The sequence below is a fragment of the Carcharodon carcharias genome, chromosome 3 (assembly GCF_017639515.1).
Source record: "Carcharodon carcharias isolate sCarCar2 chromosome 3, sCarCar2.pri, whole genome shotgun sequence".
NCBI lineage: Eukaryota > Metazoa > Chordata > Chondrichthyes > Lamniformes > Lamnidae > Carcharodon > Carcharodon carcharias.
The window spans coordinates 149917690-149933031 of record NC_054469.1 but is presented as its reverse complement, the minus strand read 5'-3'; the positions used below and the strand labels follow the sequence as shown (position 1 = coordinate 149933031).

The 15342-nt window shown below is 43.8% G+C and overlaps 1 protein-coding gene across 5 annotated transcripts in view; it reads left to right on the top strand.

Annotated features, from left to right (window-relative positions):
• The window catches only part of cpvl (carboxypeptidase vitellogenic like), a 102893-nt gene that overhangs the window by 49834 nt on the left and 37717 nt on the right, over positions 1 to 15342 (top strand). For 4 of the 5 annotated variants that reach the window (XM_041185085.1, XM_041185083.1, XM_041185082.1 and 1 more), the window contains 3 exons: positions 9221 to 9343; positions 9621 to 9752; positions 12966 to 13064. In XM_041185085.1, coding sequence (XP_041041019.1) covers positions 9221 to 9343; positions 9621 to 9752; positions 12966 to 13064 — 354 coding nt within the window. The remainder of the gene's footprint in view (positions 1 to 9220; positions 9344 to 9620; positions 9753 to 12965; positions 13065 to 15342) is intronic. The other variant, XM_041185087.1, reaches the window with a different exon arrangement.

Genomic DNA, 15342 nt, shown 5'->3' with positions numbered 1-15342 from the left:
TCAAGCCAGCTGGATGTGGAAAATCCCATGGTACTTTTTGATTTAGAGCAGGGAGTTCGCCTTGGTGTCCTGGCCAGCATTCCAACCCTCAGTCAACACCACCAAAAGCAAATGAACTGGTCATTCATTCCATTTCTTGAGTTTGGGCTGACACATCTGTTTAAATAACAGCCAGTATACTGTAAATAATTTCATAGGGTGTCCTGAGAATTGGATAAGACACTATATAAATACAAGTTGGTATTTATCCCTTAGTTTGATGTACATGGATTTTAGCAAGGCTTTTGATAAAGTGCCATATGGTAGACTGGTTGGATAAATAAAAGCCCATGGGATCCAAAGGAAAGTGGCAAGTTGAATCCAAAATTCACTCAGTTGGTAGAAACCAAAGGTTGATGGTCGACAGGTCTGATTTGTGACTGGAAGGTTATTTCAAGTGGGGTTACACAGATTCCTTGCTTTTCATCATATATGAATGTTTATATTTATATGTGTATATAAAAATCTACCTCTATGATTTAGACATAAATGTAGATACAGCAGCAACAAATTATATTTATTTAATGCTTTTAACGTAATGCCACATCCCAAGGTGCTTCTTGGGAGCATAATAAAACAAAGTATGACACTGAGCCATTTTAGCAGATATTAGGTTAGCTCACCAAAAGCTTTGTCAAAGAGGTAGGTTTTAAGGAGTGTCTTAAAGGGGAGGCACAGAGGTGCAGGGAGGGTACACCAGCATTTGGGGCCTAGGTAACTGAAGGCACGGCCACTAATGGTGGAGCAATTAAAATTGGGAATGCAGAAGAGGCCAGAATTAGAGGAGCGCAGATATGTTGGAGTGTTGTGGGGCTGGGGAGATTGCTAAGATAGGGAGGGGATGGGTCATGGTGGGATTTGAAGACAATACATTGCTTGACCAGTGTAGGTTAATGAATACAGGGTGATAGGAGAATGGGACTTACTGAGAGTTAAGACACAGTCGACAGAGTTTTTGATGACTTCAAGTTTATGAAGGATAGAACATGGGAGACCAGCCAGGAGTGCATTGGAACAGTGGCGTCTAGAGGTAACTAAGACATGGATGTGGATTTCAGAAGGAGATGGGTTGAGGTGGGCAAAGTTACAGAGGTGGAATTAGGTGGTCTTAGTGATGGCAAAAATATGAGTTTGAAGCTCTCCTGGAGATCAAATGACACCAAGGTTGTGAACGACTAGCTTAATCTCAGTTGCCAGAGAGAGGGATGGAGTCAGTGGCCAGGGAACGGTATTTGGAGCAGGGACTGAGAACAATGGCTTCAGTCTTCCCAGGGATTAATTGGAGGCAGTTTCTGCTCATTCCAGATCAGATGTCATACAAGCAATCTGATAATTCAGCAACAGTGGAGGAGGAGATAAGTGGTGGTGAGGTAGAGCCCTTCAGCATATATGTAAAAACTAATTCTGCATATTTGGATGATGTTGCCAGAGATTAGCATGTAGATGAGAAATAGGAGGGGGCTAGGGATAGATCCTTGGGGGACAACAGAGGTAATGGTGCAGGAGCAGGAAGAGAAACAATTGCAAGTGATTCTCTGACTACAGTTAGATAAGAATGGAACCAAGTAAGAGGAGCCCCACCCAGCTGGACAACAGTGGGAGAGGCGTTGGAGGAGGATGGTGTGGTCAGCCTTGTCAACGGCCTCAGGCAGAAAAGTATGAGGAGGGCCAGTTTACCTTTGTCACAATCACAAATGATGTCATTTGTGACTTTGAAAAGAGCCATTTTGGTACTGTGGCACAGATGGAAACCTGATTGGAGGGACTCAAACATTGAGTTCCAATAAAGGTGGGAATGGATTGGCTGGGTTATTTTCTTTGGAACAGGGGAGGCTGAGGGGAGCTGAGGCGTATAAAATTATGAGCCGCTAGATAGAGTGGAAAGGAAGGACCAATTTCCCTTAGCAGAGAGATCAGTAACAAGGGGCCATAGATTTAATTCTATGCATGCAATGTACATGTGCCTTTATATTGGAATGTAGCTGAAATTCTGGCTGGCAGTGGGCACAGAAGTCCAATTTTTTAAGATATTCTATGAATATCATGAATTTCATTTTGAAGCTACATCGGAGTTGGGAATGATTTCTATGCCACAGAAGAATTAGATAATTGTATTTTTGCATTCAACAAATTTTTGCTTTCATTTCAATTCTTTTCTCAAAAATTACCTACAATATTTATTGGTGAAACAGATGGGGCTGAATTTTCAGTTGATGGGGCGGGCGTGCTTCCGATTGGAGCCCCCATTTTAAGTGGACGGGCCAATTAAGGCGCTATGCGCTTCCTATATTGGCGGGGGAATGCCTAAAATCAAGTGTGCGCTCTTTCGCACATGCAAATGAAAGAGCGCACTCATCTCCCTGAGGCTAAGTGCAGCCTCAGGGAGATCGGCTGTAAATGTTAAAAAGCTCAAAATAGAAAAATAAAATTTCCCTTACATGTCCCCTCATGTGACAATGTCACATAAGTTGGGACAAGTTTATAATTTCCAAAAAAACTTTATTAAAATTTTTAAAACCCTACATGAAACCTCATCCTGCCCGTGGATGAGGTTCCGTGCTTTTTCTAGTTTGCGCTGGGGCTCCTGGCCTGCCTGCCAACCTTAAGTTTAGACCGGCTGGTCCGCTAATTACTTCAGTTGCTCTGTCAATGGCCTCAATTGTCCATTGACAGGTCGGCGGGCACGCAGCTGATTTTGCTGCATCCCCGCCTTCCTGAAAATTTAAATGAGGCGCAGTATTCCGCACGACATCACCATGTGTCACTTTACGCGTCGGCGAGCGGGCCCCGCCCCTGCTCGCCTTTGGTAAAATCCAACCCATGAAATTCAAAAGAAATATCTCAAATGACACAAATGTATATTTTGTGAATTTAATGGATACTGTCCATATCATTTTAAGAATTTGACATAAACGTGATGGACCTATTTTTGTACTATTCGTAACGAGCATTGTAAATGCAAATCTTTCCTTTTCTTAATAGCACAGGTCTGCCCAATTCATTTGCAAGAGGTGCAAAACATTTTCATGGTTGGGTCTCATTTTAAACTGAGAGCTGAGCTGCTCTTAATTTTCTAGCTTTTTTTTCATTCAGGGGAATGTGGGCTTCACTGGCTGGGCCAGTATTTATTGCCCATCCCTAGTTGCCCTTGAGAAGGTGGTAGTGAGCTGCCTTGAACCGCTACGGTCCATGTGGTGTAGGTACACCCACAGTGCTGTTAGGGAGGGAGTTCCAGGATTTTGACCCAGCGACAGTGAAGGAATGCTGATCTATTTCCAAGTCAGGATGGTGAGTGGCTTGAAGGGGAACTTCCAGGTGGTGGTGTTGCCATCTATCTACTGCCCTTGTCCTTCTAGATGGTAGTGCTCATGGATTTGGAAGGTGCTGTCTCAGGAGCCTTGGTGAATTCCTGCATTGCATCTTTTAGATGGTACACACTGCTGCTACTATGTGTCGGTGGTGGAGGGAGTCAATCTTTGTGGACATGGCGCCAATCAAGCGGCTGCTTTGTCCTGAGTGGTGTCGAGCTTCTTGAGTGTTGTGGGAGCTGCACACATCCAGGAAAGTGGGGAGTATTCCATCACACTCCTGACTTGTACTTTCTAGGTGGTGGCCAGGCTTTGGGGAGTCAAGAGGTGAGTTACTTGTCACACGATTCCTAGCTTCTGACCTCTTGTAGCCTCAATATTTATATGGCTAACCCAGTTCAATTTATGGCCAATGGTAACCCCCAGGATGTTGATAGTGGGAGATTCAGTGATTGTAATGCCATTGAATGTCATGGGGCAATGATGAGATCCTCTCTTGTTGGAGATGGTTATTGCCTGACACTTGTGTGGCGCGATTGTTATTTGCTACTTGTCAGCCGAAACCTAGGTATTGTCCAGGTCTTGCTGCATTTGGACATGGACTGCTTCAATATCTGAGGAGTCGTGAATGGTGCTGAACATTGTGCAATCATCAGCGAACATCTCCACTTCTGACCTTTTGATGGAAGGAACGTCATTGATGAAGTGGCTGAAGATGTTGGGCTGAGGACACTACCCTGAGGAACTCCTGCAATGATGTCCCGGAACTGAGATGGCTAACGTCCAACAACCACAACCATCTTCCTATGTGCTAGGTATGACTCCAACCAGTGGAGAGTTTTCCCCCTGATTCCCACTGACTCCAGTTTTGCTTGGGCTCCTTGATGCCACTCTTGGTCAAAGGTTACATTGATGTCAAGGGCAGTCACTCTCTCCTCATCTCTGGAGTTCAGCTCTTTTGTCCATGTTTGAACCAAGACTGTAATGAGGTCAGGAGCTGAGTGGCCCTGGCGGAACACAAACTGGGCATCAGTGAATGGATTATTGCTAAGCAAGTACCACTTGATAGCACTGTTGATGACCCCTTCCATCACTTTACTGATAATCGAGAATAGACTGATGGGGTGGTAATTGGGCGGTTTGGATTTGTCCTGTTTTTTGTGTAGAGGACTTACCTGGGCAATTTTCCACATTACTGGGTAGTCGTCAGTGTTGTAGCTATACTGAAACAGCGTGGCTAGGGGTGTGGCAAGTTCTGGAGCACAAATCTTCAGTACTATTGCCGGAATATTGTCAGGCTCGTAGCATTTGCAGTATCCAGTGCCTTTAGCAGTTTCTTGATATCACGTGGAGTGAATCAAATTGGCTGAAGACTGGCATCTGTGATTCTGGGGACTTGTGGAGGAGGCCAAGATGGATCATCCACTCGACACTTCTGGCTGAAGATTGTTGCGAATGCTTCAGCCTTATCTTTTGCACTGATATGCTGGGCTCCTCCATCATTGAGGATGGGGATATTTGTGGAGCCTCCGCCTCCAGTGAGTTGTTTAATTGTCCACCACCATTCACAACTGGATGTGGCAGGACTGCAGAGCTTAGGTCTGATCTGTTGGTTGTTGGATTGCTTAGCTCTGTCTATCACTTGCTGCTTATGATGTTTGGCACACAATTGGTCCTATATTGTAACTTCATGAGGTTGACACCTCATTTTTAGGTATGCCTGGTGTTGCTCCTGGCGTGCCCTCCTGCACTGTACGTTGAATCAAGGTTGATCCCCTAGCTTGATGGTAATGGTAGAGTGGGGTTATGCTGGGCCATGAGGTTACAGATTGTGTTCGAATACAATTCTGCTGCTGCTGATGGCCCACAGCCCCTCATGGATGCCCAGTCTTGAGTTGCTAGATCTGTTCAAAATCTATCCCATTTAGCACAGTGGTAGTGCTACACAACAAGATGGAGAGTATCCTCAATGTGAAGGCGGGACTTCATCTCCACAATAACTGTGCGATGGTCACTCCTACCGATTACTGTCATGGACAGTTGCATCTGCAGCAGACAGGTTGGTGAGGACAAGGTCAAGTATGTTTTTCCCTCTTGTTGGTTCCCTCACCACCTGCCGTAGACCCAGTCTAGCAGTTATGTCCTTTAAGACTCAGCCAGCTCGGTCAGTAGTGGGCTACCAAGGCACTCTTGGTGATGGACCAGAGTACCTTCTGTGCCTTTGCCACCCTCAGTGCTTCCTCCAAGTGGTGTTCAACATGGAGAAGCACTGATTCATCAGCTGAGGTTTCCTTGCTCGTGTTTGACCTGATGCCATGAGAGTTCATGGGGTCAGAGTACGATGTTGACATCTCCCAGGACAACTCCCTCCCGAGTGTATACCACTGTGCCAGCACCTCTGCTGGGTCCGTCCTGCCAGTGGGACAGGACATACCCAGAGCTGGTGATGGTGGAGTCTGGGACATAATCTGTAAGAAATGATTCCATGAGGATGACTATGTCAGGTGTTGCTTAACTAGCCTGTGAGACCTTACTCCCAATTTTGGCACTAGCCCCCAGATGTTAGTAAGGAGGACTTTGCAGGGTCGACAGGGTTGGTTTTGTCTTTGTCGCTTCCGGTGCCTAGGTCGATGCTGGGTGGTCCATCCGGTTTCATTCCTTTTTTGAGACTTTGTAGCGCTTCGATACAACGCTTGCCAGTCCACCTCAGAGGGCATGTAAGAGTCAGCCACATGTCTGTGTGTCTGGAATCACTTGTAGGCCAGAGTAGGTAAGAATGGCAGGTTTGCTTCCCTAAAGGGCATTAGTGAACCAGATGGGTTTTTTACAACAATCGACAATGGTTTCATAGCTTCCAGATTTTTTTTTTATTGAATTCAAATTCCACCATCTGTCATGGCGGGACCTTAATGCAGGTCCCCAGAGCATTACTAGTCCAGCGACAATACCACTACACCACCACCATGGCAGGCAGCTTGTCAAAATGGAAGGGTTGTGGGGTGGTGTAGGAAATTTCCACCATTTAAAGGGGGTCAGCAACAGTTAGGGGTGGCCAAGGAAGGATCAGTAGCTGGTGTGACTATCTTTATAAAATAACTAAGAAAAAGGAGCATGAGTCAGCCATTTGGCCCTTGAGCCTGCTTTGCCATCCTATAAGACCTTGGCTGATCTGATTTCGGCCTCAACTCCACTTTCCTGCCTGCCCCCATAACCCTCGACTCCTTTGTCAATCAAAAAACTGTCAAACTCAACCTTGAATATATTAAATAACCCAGCCTCCATTGCTCTCTGGGGTAGAGAATTCCAAAGAAACTTTCTGAAGCCAGGAGGTGCATTTGTCCTCCCTGGACCCCAAAAGAACCATTGCAGGAACTTGCTTGCAGCAGTTTCAGATCACCTTCCTCTTTAAGAACTATTCAGTAGGCTATTGTATATACATATTTATTTGGCGGGGCTTATGCTGCCCAGTGGAAGCCCAAAATCGCAGTGGAGCCTCTTGTGTCATAGACTCTCAATTTTCATATATTGAGTAGGGCATGATTTGGGCATGAGCACTGCTCACCTATATCCCAGTTCATTTCAAAATTGTGCTGAGAATGGCGGAGCTGGGAGTAGGGTAGTAAGCTCTGTGCCATGATTCTGATCATTTTATTGCTTTCATCCAACTCAGTGGAGAGATGAAAATCAGCCACTTTGTCTTTTTGTCTTCCCCTGTTGGTTACCAAGGAATCATAGAACAACTACTTTAAAAAAAATAATAATTTGCTCTGTTCTCCCTTGCGGTTAACTGGTGGCTTGGTTAGAAGTCTTGTAAGTCCATAATTGGATGAATTTTGTCAGTGGGTAATTAGTCTCTGAAATATTTTATTTAAAATACAAGATCCCTTGTGGCTTAGTGGCTAAATACATATTATAATGAGGTGCTGTGCCAGGAAAGTCTTCAGGTTGATCCCTGTCTTTTGGCAAATTAACGAATGGCCCAATATTGTAGAATTGCTACATTTGATCTTGGTATACTTTGACTAGACAGGATTGCTTTGGTCATAGCTGCAGTTCTAGTTACCTGTTTAGTGGTGCCTTGTTAACTGCTGTAGACACCAGCTAAGAATAGGATTGGACTCAGTTGAGATGTACACTCATGAGCCAAAAGCCTGCAGACGCATGCTGTTTAGACTTGCATGTGAATAATGAGCACTTGTGTGTGATATTGGTGAGTTACTGATACATGCAAAGGTGTGCCCTACCACAAGGACTGATACTCAAAAGACGAGAGCAGGGTAGAGATTGCTCATTCCTACACAGAGATTGTATTTTAAACATATATACATATCAATATTTTATTAAAGATCTTGGGTAGGGTGCACCAATTTTGATCACCTTTTTCTTTCAACATTTACCAATGTAATAAGACCATAAGACATAGGAGCAGAAATTAGGCCACTCGGCCCATCGAGTCTGCTCCACCATTCAGTCATGGCTGATAAGTTTCTCAACCCCATTCTCCCACCTTCTCCCTGTAACCTTTGATCCCCTTACCAGTCAAGAACCTATCTATCTCGGTCTTAAATACACTCAATGACCTGGCCTCCACAGCCTTCTGTGGCAATGAATTCCATAGATTCACCACTCTCTGGCTAAAGAAGTTTCTCCTCATCTCTGTTCTAAAAGGTCTTCCCTTTACTCTGAGGCTGTGCCCTCGGGTCCTAGTCCCTCCTACTAATGGAAACATCTTCCCCACTTCCACTCTATCCAGGCCTTTCAGTGTTCTGTAAGTTTCAATCAGATTCCCCCTCATCCTCCTAAACTCCATCGAGTATAGACCCAGAGTCCTCAAACGTTCCTTATATGTTAAGTCTTCCATTCCTGGGATCATTCTCGTGAACCTCCTCTGGACCGTCTCCAGGGGCAGAACATCCTTTCTGAGATACGGGGCCCAAAATTGCTCACAATATTCTAAATGTGGTCTGACCAGAGCCTTATAAAGCCTCAGCAGCACATCCCTGCTTTTATATTCTAGTCCTCTCAAAATAAATGCCAACATTGCATTTGCCTTCCTAACTACCGACTCAACCTGCAAGTTAACCTTAAGAGAATCCTGGACTAGGATTCCCAAGTCCCTTTGCACTCCAGATTTCTGAATTCTCTCCCCATTTAGAAAATAGTCTATGCCTCTATTCTTCCTACCAAAGTGCATGACCTCACACTTCCCCACGTTGTATTCCATCTGTCACTTCTTTGCCCATTCTCCTAACCTGTCCAAATCCTTCTGCAGCCTCCCTGCCTCCTCAATACTACCTGTCCCTCACCTATCTTTGTATCATCTGCAAACTTAGCCAGGATGCCCTCAGTTCCTTCATCTAATCATTAATGTATAAAGTGAAAAGTTGTGGTCCCAACACTGACCACTGTTATGTATAATATATATAATATATATAATCTGATATGTCAACATTTCCTGTAAAATTTTGATATGCCAAATGTCAAAGTGGAGTTGTGGGCACTGTGGACTGAGTTTCCGAAGTCTGTCTCCAATTCTGTTGTCACTTTGTAATAGATTAAATTTATCTGTCAACACCATAGGCAGTTTATTCATATATAATTGTGACCTTGTTATTGAATGCTGTTCTTTTGTTTTTGCACATCTATGGCCACATTTGTCTTCTGCTTTCCCTTCAGCATATAATCAATGTTTTGAAAACTACTGGAAAATGTTATCTTACTAATGCTAATTTGCATAAAATCTATTTTGGCTTTCTTTTCAAAGCATTACTTTGGTTACAGGAATATAGAGAATTAATAACATCAATGCAAGCCGTGGGGTTGTGAATGGAATGTTTTACTGAAGTTCTTATGTGTATGTCTTTTAACATCAGTCCTATGCTGGAAAGTATGTGCCTGCAATTGGTTACCATATTCATATCCACAACCCTACTGCCAAAGTAAAGATCAACTTCAAGGGAATGGCCATTGGCGATGGACTGAGTGATCCCGAAGTAGTAAGTGGTTTTGTTATAAATTAAGCAGAATGCTTGAGTTGTAATTTAGTTTTATCATGATAAAAGGAAGTCAATTCTTAGACTACTTCCTCATAACTTCAAGATGCTAATTTTTACCATATGTTCATCTTGCCAGTAACTACTAGATTGCTTTAAATTATACCTTGCTGACCATGCTGATTGCAGCCTTTGACTTTGAAAAATCACTCTTCAAATTTTGAAATTGAATTTTTGTAAGGCAACAAAGTTACTCCTTTGTTGTGTGTCTGTTGCACAGATGTTAGGTGGTTATGCGGAGTTCATGTACCAGATTGGGATCATCGATGAGAAACAAAAGCAGTACGTCCAGCAGCAGACAGACATAGGAGTGCGTTACATCCAACAGAAGAAATGGGTGGAAGCCTTTGAAGTATGTACCAGAGGCTTGGTCTTGGTCTTAAAATTGGAAACATCTGAGTAGTGTGAGGGTCAGTGGAGAGCATGATGGGGGGTCAGAAGTTCATTGCTTGATGGCATGCTGTTCAGCTTAAAAGCAATCAGTGTTGCGATATTCTAATGAATGCTCTCCCTTTCCAAAATGTAATATAATCAACAGAACAATTCTGAATTGTATGTAAGTGTACAAAGTGGAATCCTTTTGTACTTGCCCAAACTTGTCACTAGATCAGTGAGTTAATGACAACTGAAAAGCATAAGGAAAAGGACTTAATATTGTTATCTAATGCTATGAGTCAAAAGCTCACGTGCCTGATTAAATATTCCTTGTTTCTGCAGAAGAGTAGCTTGAGTTAAATCCTATTCTATTGATTGGCAGCCTTTCCTTTTCTAGTTCACTGTGCTATTTATCACTACAAATGTGGTGATAATATTCATCCCTGCAAAATCAGACTCAGTTGTTGAACTATCCTTGTATTTCACTCAGATCATTTCTTCTTTCTGTACTGACACAATTCCTTGTTGAATAAGTGCCAAATGAATAAGTTATTCAGCAAGGATGTTTATTATTCTCTCGCAACAGCTCCACAATTTTTTAACATGTCTGTAGTTCTTGCACTGTCACAATAACTCTGTTTATTAACAACTTATGATGCAGATATTGTGAACAATTTCATTGACAACTCCATTTGGTAACAACATTTACTTCCACAACAGAATATGTATTTTCCCTTCCCTATTGTTATTTCTGTTCCAGTTTTCTGCTCTCTCTCCTAAAGGCTATGCAGTAGAGTTTCACAGGCATCTGCTGCTCTTCATGACCCCATCATGTTTAAGGTCAAAAGCAAAATACTCCAAATGCTAGAAATCTGAAACACAAACAAAATGCTGGAAAAACTCAGCAGGTCTAACAGCATCTGTGGAGAAAAAAACAAGAGTTAACGTTTCGAGCCTGTATGACTCTTCTTCAGAGCTAAAGAGAAGTAAACATGTGATGAAATTTATACTGTTTAATGGGGGGTGGAGCAGATGAAGCTGTATAGAAGACCAGTGATAGGTGGGGGCAAAGGAGAGATTGACAAAGATGTCATGAACAAAAGGACAAAGGAGGTGTTAATGGTAATGACAAGAGCTAAAGGAGGTGCTGATAGTGGCATAAAGGTAAGAAAGCAGAATGTGATAATAGCAGAACAAGGGTAAGCACTCTGAAAAGAACAATATGAACACGTAACAGATGGCCCTTGTGGGGGTGAGGTGGTGGGGATGTAAGATTGAAAATAGGATAAAAGGTGGGGATAAAGGTCACTGGAAGTCTCCAAATTCCACTTTCCGCAAGCTGCCTCAGGCCTTCTTGCAGCTAAAACCGACATGTGCAAGATATTAATGGGATGCAGAATGGTTTCATGCCGGCCTCTGTCAGGAATGGCGACTTGCCATGACGGGTGGCAGTACCTGTTCTTGCCGTCATTTCATGCCGGGGTAAACCAACTTCTCCGTTCCCGCCGCATTGTCCTCCTCTGCCCCCCATTAAACCCGCCACAAGGGACTGGAAAATTTCACCCCTTAAGTCTGTGCCTCTAGTTAACGACCTTTCAACCTTTGGAAACAGTTCATTTTTATTTTCTCTATCTAAATTCTTCAGGTAAATTGTTCTTTACATGTTAATTAAAGCAATTATATTGGATTGTTCCATTTTTAATCATAAATCACATGCAAAATAATAGTTTCCTATAGCAGATTAAAGTAATTACCTTGTGGATGGCTATCTCTGCATTTATCTCTGCATGTGTTAAGTCTAGGTTACATCTTCAAATAGAGCAAACATTATGCCATATAAAATACTATAGAATAGTTTTGTGTTACAGCTGCTTTTAGTTAGAAGGAATGTGACACTGACCCATTTTGCAAATTAATTCTGTGGAAGAAAGGAAAAGCGGGAAATTATATAAATGTCGATAATGACCTATTTATATGTGGCAGTCTTTATGCGGTTACCACACAAAGCAATATTAAATAGATACATTCATGCTCAAACATTAATCAACCAGCATTCTGATCTAAGCTGATTAGGCAGGTGGCACCAACTATAGCTATGTTGCATCTTGAGTGGCTAACTGACTAGTGGTTTGCAATACAGTAACACAGATCATTAGACTGAAGATTGAAGAACTCCCCACTGTCCAATGGGCCCCCACCACAACATGTTTCACCTTATTTTGTTAAAATCTAATTCATTTTTGATGTATTACAGCTGAGCCAAAATCTGTTATTTCCTGATGTTCACACATATGCTTCCATCAGACTCACTGAATAGCCATCATAAGCAGGAACCCTGGTTGGGTTTACCTTGCCTAACCTAAGGATACTGAGACATGTCATGGTGCTTGTACTGCCAACACACATCAAGATAATCAGGGAGCATTTGCACTCCCAGAAGAGAAATTAGTATTCTTTTCATTCCTAGAGGGTAATATGAGGGTTCATTTATTCTCTAGTGTGTCAACATCTGTAGGGCGGGATTTTATATTTCAAATTATGCTGTAGGTAGGGAGATCTTGAAGAGAAGAAATGCTTTTTTTGACAGAATCCGGCATTGACTTGATTGGCTTAATAGCCTGATTCTGTTCATGACATTCAAAGATTTACAAGTATGGTGCTCCTTTACAAGAGACATTGCATACCCTGAGAATAAGATCTTGGGGGGATATAAGGGACTCAGTAAAGGTGAGAATGTCAAAGTAGTACATGTAATTGGAACCTATCTCAGTCATCATCCTTCAGTTTATGGCAAGGATTATTGGATCAGTTTCAGGAGTGGGAACCCTGGCTAGCTCTTTCTCTTTAATCCGAAACATTGATCTCATTTTTAACTCCCTGCATTCTCCATTTCTATCCTGAGGCCATTAACTTAGTTTAGTCTAGTGGTTAATTCTGGGACCTTCTGGTTTGCTATGATTTACTACTTCTACGTAATGCAGTATATTTACTCAAATGGCCGTCCAGGAGCCTTATGATTTTTTTTTTTGTTTCTATAAGATCCAATTACCATATTTTAGAAAATTAATTCTTCATATATTTGATAAAATTTCAGTTCTACTTTAGAAATAGGTAATTAATCTTAATGTACATTTGACAATATTTGCTGTTTTCCTGTTTCATGCTTTCTGTATTTATTACTTTCCTTTAGGTGTTTGATACTTTGTTGAATGGTGACACAGTTGAATATCCGTCCTTCTACAAGAATGTCACAGGGTGTACCAACTATTTCAACTTTCTGCAGTGCACGGTGAGTGACTGGAATCTTAAAACCATTCTTACAAGCTTTGTGCATTTTAGAATGTCCTCTGCGTTTCAATGGAGGAACTGAGAAAGACAGATAAAATTACCTGATGGCATCTTGCACCGGGGTAGTATTGTGGCATAACATAGGTCACTTCAGTAAAACATTTCCAAAGTATAACCTTTCATACATCTGAAAAATTATTAGTGTGATAATCAAGTAACATGGTAAAGACCATAAAACAGTAGTCCATGAAACCTACTGCAATATAGAGAACCTATTATCCACTCCACTTTTATTATAATGCTCTGGTGTAAGCTACTTCTTCGTAAATCAGCAATAAGCTGTCTGAGTTGCTCTATTTTAACTCAGGCGGAATTGTACAGATTTGTACCAAAGTGCAGTAGCAGGCGGGAATGCTGGCTGCAATGGTGGGTTTTTGCGCCATATCGTCCTGATCCCGCCACTTGCATCACGCATTCCTGGAAACACGCTAGGTCGTTGAGGAGGCGGCCTCCCATTCCCCCACCCCATTCAGGCCTCAATAAACTGGGCACCATATTTAAAGGCCGCGCCTGCAAAAAGCTAGCACTCTTCAAGGGATAGGAAGCTGCTGGGAACTGATGGCTGCCAAAGGGAAGGAAACGTGCTGCCCCCAGATTTAGTGACACCTTCCTTGAGCACCTACTGGACGCAGTGAAGGCCTGTCGGGATGTCCTCTACCTCGACTCTGGGCAAAAGCCAGCAAGCAAGGTGATAAATCCAGCATGGGAAGCAGTGGCAGTGGTGGTCAGTGCCAACGCCCTGCAAAAGAGGACAACCACCCAGGGCAGGAAGAAGATGAATGATGATCTTTTCCACCAAAGTCACTCTTCTCATCACCCTCAACTCACACATTCTCAAACTCATCACACACCCACAGGAATTTCACACTTCAAGGGACAACACCAACTCTCACACACACCCTCACACCTCCTTCAAACTCCTGTCCTCATCCCGTCCCTGGCTTCGCCCACCACACAAACGTTCCACTCAGTGCCATGTGTCCTGCTCACACTCTCTCCGTCTGTTTTCATTCAGGAGAAGCTGGCTCATAACAGAAGGGAGAGGTCACAGACTAGGGGTGAAGTGGCCCACATGAGGTCCCTCACTCACTTTGAGGAGTGTGCCATGGCACTGACTGGTGAGGACATGGGCCATGCCTGTGGTGATGGTGAGGTTAGCGGTGAACACCAATGTGAGGGTCCTGCAGCACATGATTCCACTCTCAATGCAACTGTGAGTGTTCTCTCTCCTGCTTTTGACTCTGCTGCCATGCATTAATCATCTGTACTTTGGTTCACAGGGAGCTCTGCCAAGTGACCAAAACCCTCAGCCAGCCAGTCCCTCAGCAAAGAGGACACCTTCTCCATTGAACAGCTGGAAATAAACAGCCTGGAAGACCCGTCACAGTGTTTACCCACACCGTCCACCAGCGCAGAGACCTCGGTTGAACCTAGATCTAGAACAGGCTCAGGTTCGCAAGCTGGTGGTCACTGCACAGACACGTGTCTGCAGCAGAGGGAGGCAGTTTCAGCCGAGCTCCCTGGCACTTGGAGGACTGCTGGGGAAGAGGCATCTGGATTTGGCCTTCCAACTCATCCTGGAGCGTCAGCAGAAGGTGAGGGAACATCACACAGAGCAGTTGGAAGCCCTCAACAGAGGGGCACATGAGTCAGAGGAGTGCGTTCACCTGCTCTCTGATGAAGTGGTGCCCACATATGTGCGTAAGGAGGTCTCCATGGGAAGGATGGCAGACACCATCAAGACCCTGGGCGAGCAGAACGTGGAGATGTGAGCAGACCTGCACTCCATCATGGGGGCCATGGGTGAGTTCCTGCAGTGGCAACGTGAGAGAGAAACGGGGCATTTCGATGTCCGTCCAGGTGCTCCTTCCCCTCAAAGAGTCAGGCCAGAGCCCACGGGCATATGAAGGGAGGAGGAGCAGCAGCTGGACACCCCTGGGTCATGCACTCAGGAATCTCAAATGCTTTCCTCTCCCTCTGGGTCCCCTTTGCCTGTAACTCTCTCAACCTCATCCTCTGTCACTGCAGAGGGAGCAGCTGGCCCACAGGAGGACAGCCAAAGCAAGCTAGGGCCACAAGGCCTCAGCTCTCCAGAAGACCCACGCCAAAATCATCAGAGGCAAAAGGGCAAAAGGGCCAACCATTGCACAAGCTGTCTCCACCCCTGCTGCGGATGTCAGGGCAGTGCCTAGAAAAGTTAAAAATTTCTGATCACAAGT